Source organism: Nycticebus coucang, unplaced genomic scaffold (assembly GCF_027406575.1).
Source record: "Nycticebus coucang isolate mNycCou1 unplaced genomic scaffold, mNycCou1.pri scaffold_59, whole genome shotgun sequence".
In the NCBI taxonomy this organism is placed as follows: Eukaryota; Metazoa; Chordata; class Mammalia; order Primates; family Lorisidae; genus Nycticebus; species Nycticebus coucang.
Window position 1 is genome coordinate 48,166 of NW_026515586.1, and position 20,937 is coordinate 69,102.

At 38.9% G+C, this 20,937-nt stretch overlaps 1 protein-coding gene and 1 pseudogene across 1 annotated transcript; both read left to right on the plus strand.

Annotated features, from left to right (window-relative positions):
- Positions 1–1,847: 1,847 nt before the first annotated feature.
- Positions 1,848–3,788, plus strand: LOC128579493 (uncharacterized). The gene is made up of 4 exons (XM_053581558.1): positions 1,848–1,888; positions 2,019–2,603; positions 3,004–3,098; positions 3,695–3,788. Exons 1-4 carry the CDS (start codon positions 1,848–1,850, stop codon positions 3,724–3,726), a joined length of 753 nt encoding a protein of 250 aa, XP_053437533.1. The 3' UTR covers positions 3,727–3,788.
- A 26-nt stretch (positions 3,789–3,814) lies between these two features.
- LOC128579499 (zinc finger protein 287-like) lies at positions 3,815–16,901 on the plus strand (annotated as a pseudogene).
- The last annotated feature ends 4,036 nt before the right edge of the window (positions 16,902–20,937 follow it).

Below are 20,937 nucleotides of genomic sequence, written 5' to 3' on the forward strand. Positions count from 1 at the left end.
ATAGCACCCTGTGCATGCCCTTTCATCCATATCCCATCCCAGTTCAACACCAGTGACAATTTTAACAATTACACTGCTACACCCTGTGTGTTATCTGTTATCTACCAATTACAAGTGATAGGGCCCTCATTGCCAGCAAGGAGGGAGGTAACTCAGCTCCACAACTTTATTTTAGAGTTTGCTTTCTTAGGTCTATTTCTGTACCAACTGTAAGAGGGCAGATTCTCTGGAAACAGATTCTGAGATGGAGAATTACATGCAGGGTAATTATTGGGTAGTGTTCTCTAAAAAAGAAAAAAGCAACAAACAAACAAAAACCTATGTAGGAATGATATAAGGAGGACGAGGTGGAGGAATAAGTTGAAGTGATGTGCAGCAGAGGCCTCATTTGGTCTCATGGGAACTCTAAATTCAAGATGGTCCTTTAGAGAGAGTGCAAGTTGAGGTGAGAGGACCAGGTCTTTGAACTATTGCACTGAGCAGCCTTTGGATGTGAATTGCTGCTGGAGAGAAGATGTAGCTTGTGAGAGGCAGCTCCCTGCATCCAAAACAACTTCTAAGAAGGTGTGAGACATTAGCAGGCAAATATTCTGGCAGCTGGAGGGATAGATGCCTCTGCCACAAAGGGGGGTCCTGGCAGCACACAAAATTGGGCGTATCTAACTTTCCAGCTTCAGTTGTTGGCTTGTGTTTTGCTCCATACAGTTATACCAGTTATATAAGATTTATATATTTTGAGGCATTATTGTTGGGGACATACTATATAATTATGATGAATATATCTTCTCTGTTAACTTTTCTTCTTTGTTCTTAATAGACTCAGGATCTTGCTATGTTGCCAAGGCTGGTTTTGAACTCCTGGCTTCAAGCAATCCAACCACCTCAGTCTCCTGAAGTGCTAGGATTACAGGCTTGAGCCACCACACCTAGCCTACTTTTTCCCTTTATGGGTGTATAACATTCTTAGTTATTCCCCTGTGATCTTGTTAAATTCCAGTTTGCCAGAGATTAGGATTATCGCTTGTATCAGTAAGGGTTCAACCCCAAAATCAGAATCGGTAGGATTGAAATATCGAGAACACTGACTAGGCAAGATCAAAGTCGATAAGGGCAGCCCATCAAAAAGAAACTTTGTAAAGTGATGGAGTTTCTTCTTCAGGGAAGACTCGGTTCTGCTTTTAAGGCCTTTTAACCAAATTGGGCCCTCCCAAATTATCTAAGATAATACCCCATACTTAATTCGACTGAATTTATGGACTTCAATAACAACTACTGCCTTTACAGAAACAAATAGATTAATGTTTACTTGAATAACAGGGGATTTTAGCCTAAACAAATTGATACATCAAATGGCCGTTACATTCCCCAACTTCCTTTTTCTTAATTTTTTCCTGGTATGGTGATATTAGATTCTTTGACACTCCCCCATGGGGGTGTACATATCCCTCTGATTCCATGAAGGCTTGTGACTGCTTTGACCAAGAATATGATGGAATTGGGCTAGGTGACTTCCGATGGAATTGGGCTAGGTGACTTCCAATCTATATTACACTCAGCCAAGGAATTTCTCCCTTGTTCACTGGGGTGCTCATTCTTGGGAGCCCAGAGCCATCTTCTCTGAGTCCTTTATGCTGGAAACAACACTCTGCTAAAGTCCAAGCTGAGTTCAACTTTCACCCTTCTCCTCCTGAGCCTAAGCATGTGAGTGAAAAAGTCATCTTGGAAGTGGGCCCTCCCAGCCATCAAACCATCTCAACTGAGGCTACACACACAATGGGGCAACGAAGAGAAACCCCTGCTGTTCTCCTTCCAAATTCCTGACCCACAGAACCCGTGAGCATAACAAAATGGCTCTTTACAAGTTTGGGGATGGCTTGTTAACAGAGAAGTAAGTAAAAGGAAAACCTGGAATGTGTTTTTCTATCCTTTTATTTTTCTAGCGTTGTATTTTTTTGTTTTGTTTTGTTTCGTGTCTCTTATAAATAGCATGTTCTTTTTTTTTCCAATCTGAGTGTCAGATGCAGACTCGCGAGCAGGGACTCAGACGGTCACGGTTACTGCACAGTGAAGCCTGAGCCCACACATCACATCTCCTGCCTGGATCGCACCTTCCTGCCCATCCTTCCTTTAGCAGCTCTGGCACCGGTTTTCTCTGCCTGGTTGGTGCGAGGCTTCAACTCCCGTATGTTCCCTCACCTGCTGGGACCTCCCCGACCTCCAAGTTGGCTACCAGACCTGTGCTTGCCTAGAGAAACTTTCAAGTTGGCTTGGAAACCCTGCGGGCCGGCTGACAGGCGGGTCTCGTGGCTGGGCGGAGGAGGTTGCCACGTTCTCCCGGCGCACATGCGCAGTGGCGCCAAGGCGAGGTCGCCGCGAAGCCGCCGAGGCGCCCGGGACACCGGGCGGGGTTTCTCAGGTCCGGACTGGGGCGTGCGGCACCCGGCCAAGACGTGCTGTGCTTTCCGGGGAAGGAAGTGGCGGAGCCTGAAGACCCGTGCGGCTCGGGACCGAGCCCGCCACGCAGGCGCCCGCGACGCCGCCGCCATTGTTGCCTGTGGCCTCTCGGGCTGCTGGGGCTGCGCGGCCGCCGGGCCCGGCGACAGGTAACGATGTCCCAGGCTCCAGCGCTGCCTCCGCGCAGTCAGTGAGCGCTCGAGCCCGTCCACGCGGGGCGCCCGGGCTTGCGGCCTGCGGATGGGGCAAAGGCAGGGTGGAGGTTGCCGTGGGGGCCTAGTCGCAGGTTCCCCAGCTCCGCTGCTCTCGACCATCCCGGCTGAGGAAGACTAAGAGGGACGGGCCAGGAGGGAAGGAGACGCCACTGGCGCATCGCTTCTGCAGGGCCTTGTGAACAGTTTGCGTTGGTAGCACAACTGTGGCTGAGCAGAGCTCAGAGCTGGAGTCTGGGGACAAGTGGTATTGGTTCTACTCCAGGCCAGGCCAGTTCTGAGGTTTTCAAAGGGAATTTTAGCTTTGAATATATCCTTAAGCAATTGTCTTCTGTAGAAGCATTGACAGGCTTCAAATCACACCAGCCTCTCCTACTGCGTTCCAGTCCACCCACCTCATCTATTTTCCCAGCCCTTTGGAACCTAGAATAGGTTGGTATTAACATGCAAAGCAGATAAATACTTGCCCCTTCACCCTGATAGTTCGCTTGGGTAGACTGAGCACTTTATTAAGAAGAAATTCTTCAGCCTGTTCCAAGTAACAGTAGATTTGCTGTGTTGATATTGGGAGCCAATTCAGTCATTACGGCGACTGTAACATCAGTGGCTTAAATACTGAAACATTTTTTTCTGAAAAGTTTTTTTTCAACAAGTTAGAATTTTAATCTGCCATTTTCCTCAGATTCTTTAAATTATTTATTCTATTACCACTTTTGCATAGCGGCTTCAACCCCCCACCAGCCTCAAGCAGATTGCAGGTTTTTTGCCATTCTAGGGATTTAGGGGAGGAAGATGAAAGTAAAGCGTTTTGTATTTGTGTTTATCTGTGTGCCCTGAAGAGTCTCTGTGTGTGTGTGTGTGTGTGCGCGCGCGCGCGTGCGCGTGCACACGCACGCCGAGTGCAACAGGAATCTGTGACCGTGTGCTTTAGTTTGTGTTTCAGGGCCTTTTATCCATCCCTGCAAGCGCTGGGCTCAGAATTTGTAACTAAGGCTGCTAACTCTACCTTGATTCTATTCTGCCCTTAGCTGCAGCCACCCTTGATATAGTGTCTTTGTGACTCTAGCATGACACTTCAAGCAGTTGGCTTACTACTGAAGAAATAAAGAATATCACCAGATTAACTCTACTGTCTGTTAGAGTCAGCAATGTCAGCCTCAAGCAAGAGAATGTCCAGTTAGTCATGCTCACAATCTTTCTAACGCGAAAGCCAGAAAAGGCGGACACCACAATTTTGAGAAGGAAACCCTTACTTCACGAGGCTTGCATGACACTGAGACCTGTCGACACAATTTTAGGAATTTTTCATACCCAGACCTGGTCCTCAAAAGGCATTGAGTCAGATCCGAGAGCTCTGCCTTAAATGGCTGCGACCTGAGATTCACTCAAAGGAACAAATCCTAGAGCTGCTGGTGCTGGAGCAATTCCTAACCATCCTACCTGGGGAGGTTAGGACTTGGGTAAAGTCCCAGTATCCAGAGAGCAGCGAGGAAGCAGTGTCTATTGTGGAGGATTTGACTCAGATTCTAGAAGAGGAAGGTGAGAATTGTAGAGCAAAGAGGGGAGGAATCCTTGGGTGGTTAAAGAAAACAACTAGTATATCAGAGAGCAGCTCCTTTAAAGAAATTGTGGAAAACAAAGGTTAGTGAATGAGTGAGAACAAGGCTTTAACATGAACTCCATCCTGCGTATTGTGCCCCTTCCAGGTTGCTTGGGAGCACATGTACATTATCTAAACCCAGAGGAGAAATGTCCTGAAAGAATGACCAGATATAACCAAATTACCACTGGGCTTGCCCTCAGAAAGTTTACCTGGAGAGGTTTGCATCATTTTAATAAATCACTTGCTTTGTGAGTTGAATTTTACAATAACATACTTCCAAAAAGATAGGAAAGGTCGAGAAAACATTATTTTATTAAGAAAAGAGACAACTCACAAAGTTAATATTATATAAGGATTTAGTAAAAAAAAAAAAAATGTGAATTTTTACATACACTTTAGAGTTCCAGAGCAGACATGTTTTTTGAAGTCTGCATGAACATCTTAGGACAAGCCGTTGGTCCCTCCCTCTGTTTCTTTGAAGGAGTTCTGTTTTGGGGTTTCCTTCTGATTTCTCACCTTAGGAAGTCATAGGTGTCTATTTGGTGAAGGTTTTCATAGGCTGTTCAAACAAGACTAATCTCTGTCATTGTCTCTTCCTCTTTCCTATCTCCTCAGAACTCTGCCCTTTCCCAAGAGACCCCAGAGGAAGACCCCAGAGAAAAACATACTTTTTAGGCAGGGTGGCTAAATGACTTGGTAACCAAAGTGAGTTTGATTTCTTTTGCGATTTGAAAATGCCTTCGTGTTTGGGGACATTTTCTCTCCTGGCTTTGTAATAACTGTGCCCTCAAAAGCTCTAAGACTAAAGCCTCCTGGGCAGCGCCGGTGGCTCAGTGGGTAGGGCAAGCCTTCTGGGCAGCGCCTGTGGCTCAATGGGTAGGGTGCTGGCCCCATGTACTGAGGGTCATGGGTTCAAACCCAGCCCTGCCGAACTGCAACATAAAAAAAGCCAGGCATTGTGGCGCGTGCCTGTAGTCCCAGCTACTCAGGAGGCTGAGGCAAGAGAATAGCGTAAGCCCAGGGTTGGAGGTTGCTGTGAGCAGTGTGATGCCATGGCACTCTACCAAGGGCAATAAAGTGAGACTCTGTCTCTACAAAAAAAAAAAAAAAAAAAAGACTTAAGCCTCCTTAGTTATCTTAGTTAGCCTATCAAGGTAGGTAAGTGTACTATATAGGAAGTGGGCTTCCATTGCCTTCCCTTGGTATGCCTTTCCTCACCCTTAGACTCTATTGCATAGAGGTTGAGGAATCAACCTCCACAGCCATTGAGCTTTGGTACCTGGCTGTACTATTGAATCTGTGTTCTGGGACAAGATACTTAACCACTCTAAAGCTGAGTTATTCAAATCTCATAAATAGAACCTCTCAGTTGTGAGGATTAAGTATTAGGAGACTTGCAGTAAGCCTGGATTACAGTAAGTGATTAATAGATAATAATTGCTAATAGTCTTTTTCCTTATTAATAAGTAATTAAAGGCCATGCATTTTGTAATATCACTGTTGATCATGAGTGTGTAATTTGAAGGAATAGCAGTTTAAGCCACCTTAAGAGAAAGATTTACTGTAAAAATATAAATAGTCTTTCCGAAATTAGAAAGCCTTTGGTAAGCAAATTAAAATGATAATGGTTACATAGAAAACCTAAGAAAATCAAGGCAAAAACTGTTAGAAATAATAATAGAAAAATTTAGTTAAGTGCTACAGAAAATGGCATGCAAAAACTAATCACTTTCTTAAGTATACATAAAAATCATGTGGATCATAACATGAAATAAATGATCTCATTCAAGTATCACCCCCCCAAAAAAAAACACCTTAAAATATCTAGAATTAAGCATGGTACAAATTTTGTAGTGCCTTCATGTCCTATATCAGTTTATAGGACAGGAAAGAGACCTTGAATATTGTAAAGCCATCAGTTCTCTCTAAATTATAAACCTAACGCAATTTAAAATACCAGTATGCCTTTTTAAAGATACAATTATATGAAAAAATAAACATGTAAGAGTAATTAATATTTTTTAACAAAAGTTTATGTTAAAGTACAGCAGTTCAACAGGGTCATTATTGGTATCAATTTTATTTTAAGAAAGATTCTGCATTTCAATATAGAGCATGTAAAAATATCTTAAAATTTTAAACTATAGCATGCTGTTTTTATTCTTAAGGCAAAGCTTAAAAAGTAAAGCCATTCAACTCTGTCATACATGTTTAAAATTCAAAACCCCCCCTTTTTTTAAAATGAAATATAGAGTCACCAATGCATGCATTGGTGCCAAGTAGTTCTGCTAGTTCTAGTGGCAGTACTTTGTTTTCAAAATTCCTTCCCTTTAGGGTCACAGAAAGATGCTCTGGGGTCACCTGTGCATTGGAGAGGGGTTTTGACTCAACAAATTTTATGGTCCAACTAAAGCTTAAGATTCTGTGACCACCACCACTTCTACTTTACATGCACTCAGTGTTATACTGTATCCCTTCCTACCAGTACTTAAACTGATTTAAGTTATATTTAATAATTTAGGAATCAATGACATTCAAAGATGTGGCTGACAACATCACCAGGGAAGACTGGGAGCTAATGCATCCTGTGCAGAAGGAGTTATACAAGACTGTGACATTACAGAACTACTGGAACATGGTTTCTCTGGGTAAGGACCATCTATAGCCCTCCTTCTCCTAACCTGCCCACCAGAGTATCTTTCTTCACTCGGTTATTAAAAATGGATTTGGTCTCTGAAGTACTTACCTGACAAGGGGATCTAGAAATGAGTGTTCTCATCCATTCAGACACAAAAAATGACTCTGTTCCAGTCCCTTTTCCCAAATGAAAGATTTCTAAGCAAAAGATCATTGAAAACTTTGATGCATAGCTGCACAGTGCTTGCCACCCTGTGCTGCCCTTCCTTACTCTCCTACTCTGAGGGAAGGTTTCTTTCCCCCATGATCTCCATGGACTTATCCTCTTGAGTGGCAAGAAATTTTATCCTAGCTCTGAAAATGATGACAACCTAATAGTCTTATTAGATCATTTCCATGGACTGTTATTTTCCTTTAGAGGTCTCTCCTCCAATATAAGTAATAAACTTTGAAAAACTGTTTATCTCCAGTATAAAATTCATTATGTTTATCCTGAACAGGACTTACAGTATACAGACCAACTGTGATTCCCATATTGGAAGAATCATGGATGGTGATGAAAGAAATTTTAGAAGGCCCTAGTCCAGGTAAGAGAAAAACCAGCACATGAACTTGTTTGCACTTAAGAGTCTATATTCTAAGTGTAGTGAGTTGTGTTTTTTAAATATAGCAAAGTCGATGTCTGCAAAGGCATCCCAGCCTGTTAAGAACACTGAACCCTTTGGCATTGCTTCCTTACAGAGGCTGTCTCCAGGAAGATAATTTTCAAACATCATTTTTATGTTTCACTTGTTTCACCATTCTAGTTGACCCATAGATCCCATCTCTTAAAGCTTTCATTATGCCATTTCCCCCCTTCCTCTATATTTAAACATGTAAGACTGTCCCTAAAAACTTAAATTTCAGCCCAGCTACTCGGGAGGCTGAGGCAAGAGAATCACTTAAGCCCAGGAGTTGGAGGTTGCTGTGAGCTGTGTGAGGCCACGGCACTCTACCGAGGGCCATAGGGTGAGACTCTGTCTCTACAAAAAAAAAAAAAAAAAATCTTAAATTTCAGGGTGGTTCCTGTGGCTCAAAGGAGTAGAGCACTGGCTCCATCTGCCGGAGGTGGCGGGTTCAAACCCAGCCCCAGCCAAAAACTGCAAAACAAAAAATAAAATAAAGAAAAACTTACATTTCACAGGGCAGCTCCTGTGAAAACGCCTCGGTTAGGGCACCGAGGGTGGTGGGTTCAAACCCGGCTCCAGCCAAACTGCAACAAAAAATAGCCAGGCGTTGTAGTGGGCACCTGTAATCCCAGCTACTTGGGAGGCTCAGGCAAGAGAATTGACTAAGCCCATGAGTGGAGGTTACTGTGAGCTGTGATGCCACTGCACTCTACCAAGGGCAATAAAGTATGATTCTGTCTCTAAAAAAAAAAAAAAAAAGCAGACTTAAATTTCAAACTTTCTTCTTTTGAGTTTCTATTATTCTGTTCACTGACAAGGCCCTGCCTCCACTTTTGCAACTTATCCCCTTCTATTTTATAATTATTTAAAAAGAGTATATTTACAAGCTTCAATAATTTTAAAACAAGACCAGATATGTACAGACATGTCTCCCATCTATATACTACATTCATCTAGTCCCTTCATCTCCCCAGCATGCAACCAGTTTTTAGATCATATCCATGAACCACTGTTTTCCTGTAGAAGTCTGTCCTCCCAAATAAGTAGAAATCAGGTAATAAACTTCAAAATAACTGTTTTTCCCCAGGATAAAATTCTAGCTTTTATCTTGGAGATAAACAGTTATTCCAGGTATTTGTTTTACTTTGGGTCTTTTGCATGTAAATTCAATATGAAAATTTTTTAATATAAATGGTAGGATACTATGTATATTATTTTGTATCTTGCTTTATTTTTTAACTTAAAAGTTTATCTTTCATTGAACATGGTGGCATGTTCTCGTAGTCCCAACTACTCAGGAGACTGAAGCGAGTGGATGCCTTAAGCCAAAGAGTTCAAGTCCAGTATGGGCAGTATAGCATGACCCTGTCTTTATTTAAGAAAAATAAAATCATATCTTGGAAAGTATTCTAAATGAGTATGTAACGAGTTAAGAGCCCCTCGTTCCTTTTTTTTATATCTGCATTATAAATTTTGTGTCTCCTATTTGTTAAACTTATTCCTTATTGATAGAATTTTTGCTTGTCCCAGGTCCTTCTCTCCTCCACAACTTCAAACCTATAAAAAGTTGTAAGCACAATACATTGAACACCGACGTGCTGTTCACCTGGAATCTTTAGTTATCATTTAGCCATTTTTGCTTTATTGCTTTATGCACACACATTTGGTTTTTGCCCTGAAGCACTTAAAGATTACAGGCATCATGATGTCTTACCCCTAAATATCTCCTAAGAACATTCTTCTACATGAGCACAACAGCATTCTTTCATTCCAAATATTTAAGATTTGTACCATGGTATCAAATGTATAGTCAAATACTCAGATTTCCCCCATTGTCCCTGAAACATCCTTTATAGATATTTTTCTCCCGGTGCAGCATCCAGACAGAACTCACATGTTCCACTTATTTATCTCTTATCTTTAGTCCCTTTTAATTAGAACTGTGCCTAGCCTTTTTTATTTTTTTTAATCTTCCATGGTATTGACATTGTTTTAAGGACCCAAGCTATTGTTTTTCCCTAGTGACCTACAATCTAGATTTGCCTGGTTATTTCCTCAAGATGACATTCAACTTAAATATTTTTGCCAATGTACATGGTATTTCAAAGATGATGTGTACTTTCCATTGCTTTTCCTGAGGAGGCACATGTGTTAATTTATCTCATCATTGGTGATGCTCAGTTTGGTTAAGGTGGTGTCTAGAGGAGCTCTTCATTTTAAAGGTGCATTCTTTTCTTTGTAATTAATAAGTCATCTGTGGAATGATATTTTGAGGCCACATGACTATCCTTGATATTTAAAATTTTAGCACACATTGGTGATTTTGCCTTATGTTGCTGGTTGTAAATGGTGATTTTCTAATTCAGTCATATCTTCTATGAGTTGGTGTAAAAAAATAGCTCCTTGCTCCTCCTGCCCCATTTTCATGTGCATATATTGCTATGAACTAATGGAATTTTTAAAAATTCAATGTGTTATTCATCCATTAATTCCAGGGGGGGTTGTTTTGTGTTTTTATTTTCCATGCTCACTCATCCCAAATTTGGGCAATGGGAGCCCTTTAAATCAACTCCAAACATCTTTTTGACATGTTCCCATTTAATCTTTGAGCATGTCCTTGCTCTCTGGCACTGCAGTGTTCTTTAGGCTCACCTTGTGCTTGCCTTAGTCTTGGAATTTCTCCAAGGAACCCTAAATGATTTTAGTGGGGAATGGTATAATACTTAGAAACCAAGATCCATAGCTCAGCGCCCATAGCTCAGTAGTTGGGGCACCGGCCATATATACCAGGGCTGGGAGGTTTGAATCCAGCCCGGGTCAGCTAAACAACAATGTCAACTGCAACAAAATATAGCTGAGTATTGTGGCAAATGCCTATAGCCCCAGCTACTTGGGAGGCTGAGGTAAGAGAATAGCTTAAGCCCAAGAGTTTGAGGTTGCTATGAGCTGTGACACCACAACACTCTACCGAGGGCAACATAGTGAGACTCTGTATCAAAAAAAAAAAAAAAGAAACCAATATCCAAGGAGTAATTGTTTACTATTACAATTACCATTACTTCTAGATCTGTTTAGTGGATAGAGGTGGGAAATATGTATGTCTCAGGTATTCTTTTTTGAAGTCCTGAGTTCATACTGGTGACTTTAATTCAAATCCAAAAGCACAGGGATATTCCATTTTGTGTATTCCCATATTCCATTTTGTATTTCCTACAAATCCTGTTTTCTAAAACATCAGTATACTTACGTTTTTGCTCTGTCATATTACCACTACCAACAACAAAATGTCTACATAAAGTTTCTTTTTTGTCTCTAGAATATATACCACTAAGGATAGCATTTTGTTGCTTTTTCTTTGTTTTTGTAAAACAAACTCAAAATTGTTTTACATTTTTGAATATGCAAAAATATTAACATGGTTCAGAAGTTAAATCTGTGTAGAAAGGTATACACTCCCATTTCTTCTGCCCTATTCCCATTCACCCCCCATGAGTAACCATTTTTGTTTGTTTCTGGCATATCCTTCCTGTGTTTCTTTGCAAAAATAAATCATTATTCTTAAATCTCTTTTTGTGTACAGAGGAAGTACACTATACATACTCTTACATCTTGCTTTCTTATTCCTTTTTTTTTAATTTAGAATATATTAATTAAATAATTATGACAGAATATAATGTTACCTTAGAGTGAATTGCTTTACTTTTTCTAAAAACTTCTTTGAGGCCAGGCACAGTGGTAGCTCATGCTTGTAATTCTAGCACTCTGAGAGGCTGAGACAGATGGATTACTTGAGCTCAGGAGTTCCAGACCAGCCTGAGCAAGAGGAAGACCCTGTCTCTAAAAACAGCTGAGCGTTGTGGTGGGCACCTGTAGTCAGTCCCAGCTACCAGGGAAGTTGAGGCAAGAGGATCACTTAAGCCCAAGAGTTTGAGGTTGCTATGAACAGGGATGCCATAGCACTTTACTGAGGGCGACAAAGTGAGACTCTGTCTCAAAAAAATAAATAAATAAACAAATTAATTAATTAATTAAAATAAAAACTTAACTTTGGTTATTAGGCAGTTAAAGGGTCGTAATACTTATATAAGCTAATTCTTCTTTATAATTTACAGCCTTATTTGCCTTATTTGGCAGGATACAAAATACATTTATAGCAGTAAATTTGGGGGGAATAAATTCAGCACACTCTAATGGAAATAAGCCTGGACCAGAGTGAAGGTAACCTTTTGGGAGATATTGCCAGTCTTGGATCACTTTAACATCTCCACATAAGGAGTTGTTTAAATCATTGAGAGATCATGAATTGGGGTTGTCAGTCCTTAAGAAGGAGCGGTATATGGTTATACATTTTAGGGGGAGATTTTGCCTCTCTCCAAAGAGCACTAATACTGAGAAAATCAAGTTCCTTTATTCATTCTATAGAATTGAGGTTTGGGGGTTTTATTTTTCTTTCCTGTTCTTACAGTGTATGTAATCCTCTATGCAAGAGAATCCTGTCAACCTACCCTCCTTGGCTGGGCCCCAGGTTTTGTCTTCTGGCCTCTACACTTCCAAGAGTGGAAGCTTAAGGTCAGCAGCCTGATTGAGGAGCTATCTTAGGCAGCCAACGTGGCCCTTGCAACTCTCTGCCTTCCAACTTTTACTTGATTTTCATGTCCACTATGATTTTTGAATTTGAATCAAAGTAATAAAAGTACTTGATAAATTCAAACAGTAGAAGGAAGCAAATTAAGGGTCTTCCCCGCTCAGTCATTAGTAGAACTTTCTCCCCTTAGATTATCAGTATCTGTCTGTCTATAATACATACAGCATACCTCTACATACTGTACATCCTGTTATATACCTGTTCTGTTTTTCTTTGCTTAATGTGTCCTACATACCTTTTCATGTCAATATACCTATTATCATTTATCAATATACCATTATTCCTTATTCTAACAGGTCCCTTACTGATGGCTATAGCTATCAATTTCAGTGAGTATTCTATTAAATGGATATATTTGTAAAGGTGTTATACTTTGATCTGCATCTTATAAAGTTTCAGAACGATCCAGTACCATTTTTGCTATATTATGAACTATATATATGATAGCATTATATTATTCTTGATATTTGCAAATTATGTTTTCGATCTGGTTTCAAAGGGGGAAAGGTTCATAACCTAAATTTTCTTATAAATCATCATACTAGAACCATAATAGGTATAAATAAGTACATATTTGACTGACTCATTACAGCTAGATTTGGGGGTCAGAGCTTTTTCATTCATTATGTGTGTGGGTTGTGCATGTATATTGCACTTTTACTTGAGTTCACCTTTTTACAAGTTACTGTCATTTGTTTTACTGGTTTTGTTGAGTGGCTACCCTATGCACAATGTTGGGCTATTTTCTGAAGGAAATATAAAAGAAGGATAAATATTTTCCAGAGTTTGCATCTAAGTTGGAAATAAGAAATGAACAAAATTGTGAAATATAGTCGTGTGCTGTATAATGACATTTTGATCAACAACAGACTGCATATACACCAGTGGTCCCCTAAGACTATAAGGGATCATATATCAAAGCCTAACTCATGGCACTTGATATTATATTGCTGATCAAGTAAGGGAAATGCCTGATATTCAGTAATGGCACTGGGACTTTGGGGATTCCATGTAAAATACTTATAAAAATAAAATGATATATACCATCTAGGTTTGTATAAGTACATTCCAAACATGTTTACATAGCAACAAAATAGTGACACATGTCTCAGAATATATCCCTGTCATTAAGCAAAGTGTGACTGTGATCATACAAGGTCAGGTTCTGTCACAGGCCCAACATTGTATTAGGTTGAAGCACATGAGACTTATGACATTTAGTCATTTTACTTATTAAAAAGGCAGTTTCATATGTGATTTAACCTAACCTGTATTTTAGATTCTGTAAAGGAGCATTGTGGAGGGAACCATAAGCTTGGGTATAATCCTCCTTTTTAATAGGTACAGAAGGTATGAAAGAAGAAGGCCTAAAGTCTGGGAGTATTATGGAATCTATAGAAGGGTATGAAGTACTAGTACATAACTTTAAAGTAAAGCTGAATATGAGGTATGATAGGAGATAAAGTAGAATAGAAAAGACTAGAATATTTTGGGACTCAGTGCCAACTGAACTTTTTTCTTTTTCTCTCTTTAACATTTATTTTTTATGCCACTGGCTCTTAAACTTTAGTGTATATTAAAACTACCTACATGGGCGGCGCCTGTGGCTCAAGGAGTAGGGTGCCGGTCCCATGTGCCGGAGGTGGAGAGTTCAAACCCAGCCCCGGCCAAAAACCACAAAAAAAAAAAAAAAAAAAAAAACTACCTACAGGGCTTGCTAAAATAAATTGCTCAGCTCCACCACCAAAGTTTCTGATTCAGCATGTCTGAGTGGGACCCAATAATTTTAACACTTTAAAGACTGACAGTGATGCTTTTGCTGCTCGTGTAGGGAATGTATTTTGAGAAACATTATTTTAGTCTGTGGGACATTTACTAGAGATACTTAAGCATAGAAAGCACTTCATGAAATTGCTTTAAGAGTATTATGTAGGATTGTGCAGAGTAGACTGAAGATAGCATGCTGAGAATCAGCATAGCCTCTCTGAGCACATTTTAGAAATTAATCCATGAAGCCATCCCAAGTTTTAGGCACTGTTTCCACTTCTGTTAGCTATGTCACCTGACCTATTTTATTTACAAAATGCTCATACTGAATAGTGAAGAGCCTCTTTGTTTTAACAATTTAGTCTCACATTTTGGGCCTTCTTTTTTCCTTTCCCAAGGTTTAAAGGCCATTTTAATGAAGTTGTCAAAGCTATAGTCTTTGGTCATTTTATTTGTATTTATGATTTTTATTCTATTTTGGCCATTTCTGTTTTCTAAATAGAGGAATACTTTTATATTCTTTTTATTTCAGAATGGGAAACTGAAGCGCAAGTGTGTATTCCAGCACAGAATGTTACTAAACTCACAAGTGATGGAACCCAGACCATCAAATTAGAAGAATTATATGACTTTGATGACAGATTAGAGAAGCAAGAAACAGATACCTTCTGGAAAATTCCCACTAATGAAAGAAATTTCCGTTTGAAGTCAGCCCCTTTACAAGAAGATGACTCTACAGAAGAATATCTTAGTAAATATGATATATATAGAAATGATTTTGAAAAGCATTCAAACCTAATTGTACAGTTTGATACCCAATTAGATAATAAAACACCCATATATGATATAGGCAGTGCAATCTTCAATCATGTCTCACATGGTATTGTACATAGGAAAATACTTCCTGGAGACAAGCATTACAAATGTAACATGTGTGGGGAAAAAATTAGGAAATACCCATCCCTCCTGAAACACCAAAGTAGCCATGCCAAAAAAAATCTTATGAATGTGAAGAATGTGGGAAAGAGTTTAGGCATATCTCATCCCTCATTGCACATCAGAGAATGCATACTGGAGAAAAACCATATTAATGCCACCAGTGTGGTAAAGCCTTCAGTCAGTGTGCACACCTCACTATACATCACAGAATTCATACGGGAGAGAAGCCCTATAAGTGTGATGACTGCGGGAAAGACTTTAGTCAACGTGCACACCTTACTATACATCAAAGGACACATATTGGAGAGAAACCATATAAATGCTTGGAATGTGGTAAAACCTTCAGCCATAGTTTGTCACTGATTAATCATCAGAGAGTTCATACTGGAGAAAAACCTTATATATGCAATGAATGTGGGAAAACTTTCAGTCAGAGTACACACCTTCTTCAGCATCAAAAAATACATACTGGAAAGAAACCATATAAATGCAATGAATGTTGGAAAGTGTTTAGTCAGAGTACTTACCTTATTCGACATCAGAGAATTCATTCTGGAGAGAAGTGTTCTAAATGTAATGAATGTGGAAAAGCCTTTGCTCATTCCCCAACTCTTATTCAAAATCAAACTACTCATACTGGAGAGAAATCCTATATATGCAAGATACGTGGGAAAGACTTCAGCAAGAGTGCAAACCTTAGCATCACAGGACACATACTGGAGAGAAACCATATAAATGTGGTGTGTGTGGGAAAGCATACAGACAAGGTGCAAATCTTACCATCAAAGGATTCATACCGGAGAGAAACCCTATAAATGTAATGAATGTGGGAAAGCTTTTATTTATTCTTCATCACTTAATCAACATCAGAGAACTGATACTGGGGAGAGACCCTATAAATGTAATGAATGTGATAAAGATTTTAGCCAGAGATCATGCCTTATTCAACATCAGAGAATTCACACAGGAGAGAAACCCTATGCATGCCGTATATGTGGTAAAACTTTCACCCAGAGTACAAACCTTATTCAGCATCAACACCTTCATACAGGTGCCAGGTGTCGTAATTAATGAATAAGGGAGACTTCATTGAGGTTTTACAACTTGATCATTTAAATTTTATTTTGTGCACGCTATGTGTTAAGATATTATCCAATAGAAATCCAAAGTGCAATATTTTAGGTACCACTCAACAGAAGTATTAGAATTAGTAATATAGATATAATCTATTTAAATTTAATGTGAAATTTAAGAAGAAAACCTCATTGCCTTATTAATCTTTATTTGATACTAGTTTAGTTCTTGAAAGAAACCCTTTGACATTGTATTCAAAAACATCTAATTCATCAACTCTTACTGTATTTCAAGTACATCTCAGTGAGGCCTTATGAGTGTAATTTTGGAAAATGTCCCTCAAATGAGATTTCACCATAAAGGGTGATCCTGAGATTATAGAAATAAAAATCTGTGTTCAGGCCTTTATATCTTCCCAGCATTGAAGCCTTAAAATATAGGAAGGGTTCCCTCCCCTTTTCCTGTCATGCCATAACTGCCATATGGAGCCTGTAGATTTGCAAAAAAAGAAAAAGTTGAAAGTATCTTAAAGATTTCTCTGTGACCACTGTTTAGAGTTTCCCTCAAATACTGAATTATTAAAGGAAGAGAAGCTTAAAGATATGTTCAGATAGAGAAACTAACATGTACATAACACTTAGACATGTATACATATTTAAACAGACAAAAATAAAACACTTAAAAGCTTATTAATCTTTAAAACATGTCATCCAGAAGGGAAAAATAAGCACACAGTTCCCATTTTTTTCACCTGACTCCTAAATTTATAACTTAAGATTTCTCTGTGACTGTTTTACTGTGGAAAGTCCATTTCTTCCATTAAAACACATTTGTTGAGTGGCTGCTATGCTCAGGTCCCAAACTTCCTAATTGGATCCTTTTAGGACTTAATACTGTGTTGAAAAATCACAGCCAATTTAAGCAACAAAAATCTTTCTAGAGTAATGAATGTAAGGACGTGATCTTAACTGTTCTATCATGGAATGAACATAAGAAATTTCCAAATGCTGCCCATATACCAAGACAAGGGAGTCATAAAAGCATCTGTGTAGAAATATGATAAAAAATAAGTGATGGAGAATAGACTAGAGTTCACTGCAAAAAGTGGGTCAGGGATAAATGGGAAAGCTTAATGAAGTGAAGAAAGAATGTATAAGTAACTATTATACAGGAAATGTTGTTGGACTTGCTTTACCTAAGAAAATAAGAGTGGCAACTTATGGCTCCGTGAGTAGGGCGCCGGCCCCATATGCCAAGGGTGGCGGGTTCAAACCCAGCCCCAGCCAAACTGCAACAAAAAAATAGCCGGGCGTTGTGGCGGGCGCCTGTAGTCCCAGCTGCTCGGGAGGCTGAGGCAAGAGGATCGCGTAAGCCCAAGAGTTAGAGGTTGCTGTGAGCCGTGTGACGCCACGGCACTCTACCGAGGGCGGTACAGTGAGACTCTGTCTCTACAAAAAAAAAAAAAAAAAAAAAAAGCAAAATTCAGCCTGCTTATAAGAAGAAACTAAAAACAAAATAACTGATTTTTATTTTTATTTTTGCAGTTTTTGGCTGGGGCTGGGTCTGAACCCGCCACCACCTGCATATGGGACTGGTGCCCTACTCCTTTGAGCCACAGGTGCCGCCCAAAAATGACTGATTTTTAAGGAATAATTGGAAACTTGGTACTTTATACGTAAAGTAAAATGGAGATGATTCTTTTAATATGTCAGGAAAGGAAATTCTATTGGAAAAAGCATTGATGCAGAAACTTTCATTGGTGCTGTAGTCATCAAACATTGGTAAGTGAGTTCTTGAGTCTTAAACAACATAAAAGGAAAACTGGCAGGAATGCAAATGGAAATAGGTACAAACTCTATTATAATTAATATTCACAGCATTCCACTACCTGAATATAAGACCATATTCTGAGAACTTAGATTTCATTCTGTTCATATTTGTTTCTCCAGTGCCTTGCATATAGCATGTAATCAATACTTATTGGTTGAATTAATGAATAAATTACATAAACTAGAATATTAAGGTAGAATTGACTGGCATGGACTGCAAATTGGTAGAATTAACAATGCTTTTGTGTGTCAAGAAATATTTAATAAGTATTATTTACTGGGTAATAGGAATTGGTTAAAAATGGAGAATCAAATTTCCTGGGACATCTTTGCACAAGGAAATTTTCCTGAGCTAAATGAGGGAAAACTGATACAGATTCTGGTGCCATAATTAACAATTTAAGCATTAATGGTCATGCAGCTTCATTTGGACATCACTGGTTAAATAAACATCCTATGAACAGGTGCTGAAGGAAAGACCTGGGGTGCTAGCATCTTCAAAGCTATATTGAATGTTTTCTTTATGAAACTCTTACTTTCTCTTTTCTTTGCCTTGGTTAACCTTGATGTCAATTATCATCCTTCACAACGCACAGGTTGCAAAATACTTAAATTGTGCTCATTCCATAGTTACCATGTTAAAAGAAAAAGTTGTGTTGAAGATACACATTGTGATGCCACTTCATCCCTAACATACTTCTTTCTCTTGGATGAACATGTGAAGTGTTACCGTTCATAGCACCTTCCTTTTCATTACTTTGTATTTCCTGCCTTTGTGTGTTTTATGTAAATAATGCATTTATAAAGTCTTCCACTGATACACAGAGACAATTGATGCCCTTATAAAAGGATAATAGTGGAGAATCCTAGATCTTTGTGTATTTTTTCTAACTTTACAGTTGTCCAACCCATGAATAATTCAACAATTGTTAGCAAATAGTCCACAACTTATTTTGAAAGTGGTCAAATACAAAAAAAAAAAAAAATTAAATAAGGAAGTAAACTGTGTACCGTCACTCAAATTCTAAAATTAACATTTTGCCATATTTTTTACTGAACAATTGGAAAATAACTTATAGACATGACATTTCACTTCTAAATCCTAAAGCATGCATTTCATTAAAATACAGCCTCAGATATCAATAATTCCATGCTAAGACCCTGTCCATGTTTAAATTTCCCGTTGATCCTGTCAGTTTTCACACATAGTATTTGTTCTATCTGTTTCATCTATCTAAAACAGTCTCCACTTTTGTTTTTTCTTCTTGTTTTAAGAGAGCAGGTTGATTGTCTTAAAGAATGTTTCACATTCAGGAATTAAATGATTATTCATATGTGGTTTACATGTGGATTGTTCCTGTATTCTGTAAATTAGCTAGGGCCAAAGGCTTGATTGAAGTCAAGTTAAAAATTTTATTTTTAAGACAAAATCTCACTTTGTCACCCTCAGCAGAGTGCCATGGCATAATTCAAAGCAACCTCAGACTCTTGTGTTCAAGTGATTCTCTTGCCTCAGCCTCCCCAGTAGGTGGGACTACAGGCATCCACAATGCCCAGCTATTTTTAGAGATGGGGTTTCTGTCGTGCTCATGCTAGTGTCAAAGTCCTGAGTTCAAGCAATCCACCCACATCAGGCTCCCAGAGTACTAGGATTACAGGTGTGAGCCACCGCGCAGGGCCTCAGGTTAAACATTTGTAATGGTAACCACACTTCACAGGCAAATTTCATATTGCATCATATCAAAAATGTCATTAATATCTAGGTGACTTACTATCATTGATGAGACACTTGATCACTCAGTTGAGGTGGTAACCATCAAATCTTCCCAATAGAAAGGCAGTTTTTCCCACTACAATTAGTCTGTGGACTGACACGTTGGCAGCATATTAATATACTGTTTGGCAACAACTTTTCATTTGGTTTTAGTACCCACCAGTGATCTTTGAATCAATTTTTTCATCAAGGTTGCAAAATGCTAATTTTTTAATTATGTCATTCTTTATCACACAATGCTGACAGGCATTCTCTATGGGGGAACTTTTTCCTCATCAACTGGGAATGCAGTAGGGCCAGTGGTGCTCAGCTCTTTTCCTTTACCACAGCGGTTCTCAACCTGTGGGTCACGCCCCCTTTTTAACAGTGAAAATACATTGTGGCATTAGGAAGGTTGAGAACCACTGCTTTACCAGTTTAAGAGTTTAATTACCGAATGATGCCCCATGATCATATCAATGTACACAGCTATGATTTAATTAAAAAAAGAGTTTAATTACCAGTAAAAGAGTTTGATATTACCATCTGCAGTGATGACAAATTGGTCAGTGGGTTATAGTCAATTATGATCATTTTTTTGATGTTCAAATTGTCCCAAATTGACTAATTGGAACCTTTAAGTAGCTCTATGTCCTTTTAACATTTCCTGTCTAGTCTGGAATGATTTAATTTTGCCTTCTGACACAAGATATCTCAAGTTCACCTTGCACTTTTCAATATCCCAGACACCGGATTCCTGGCTTCTTTTAGCAGGTAAGCTGTTTAGAAACCAAGACCTGGACACTAGGCAGGCTCACTGTCACTGGAGTGTCGTTAACCCTTCCTTGCAACCATTCAACTAAGTTTTCATAGAAACAACGCTCTCTGCCCTCGTCGTCAGTTACATAGTACCTAATTATGTAATGAGGGATATAATTATGTAAGGCGCATAAACTTAGGGAGGAAACAACTAAGTCTTGTTAAGCATATACTAAATTGGAGATAACATTTCCTTGTTATGTGTATTAGAAAACAGTAACTTAGCTGCATGAGGTCCTGTGCCATGGCTATTCACAGATTCTACACAGGGAATGGAGCTTGTCAGTTAATCTGTCAAATGGGTTAAACAGAGGGCAATTAAGAGAACTAGATGTATCATTCCTAATATATTAACTATTACATGTTTTGATAACTTGTATTTATAACCTAATGGCCTTCCTTTTCCGTTGTATTTCTTATGGCAGGTTTTTGGTAAGATCTAAATTTTAATCCTGAGGATCTGTTTCATGTAAATCTAAGTATCAAGTTTTTCTTTTTTTTTTTTTTTTGTATAGATAGAGTCTCACTGTACCATCC

Bases quoted from the DNA above. Each gene is read 5' to 3' on its own strand.
- LOC128579493 (XM_053581558.1), top strand. From the start codon at position 1,848: ATGGCTCTTTACAAGTTTGGGGATGGCTTGTTAACAGAGAA. The intron at 1,889-2,018 runs GTAAGTAAAAGG...TCTGAGTGTCAG, and splicing joins GATGGCTTGTTAACAGAGAA to ATGCAGACTCGCGAGCAGGG. The intron at 2,604-3,003 runs GTAACGATGTCC...TGTCTTCTGTAG, and splicing joins GCCGCCGGGCCCGGCGACAG to AAGCATTGACAGGCTTCAAA.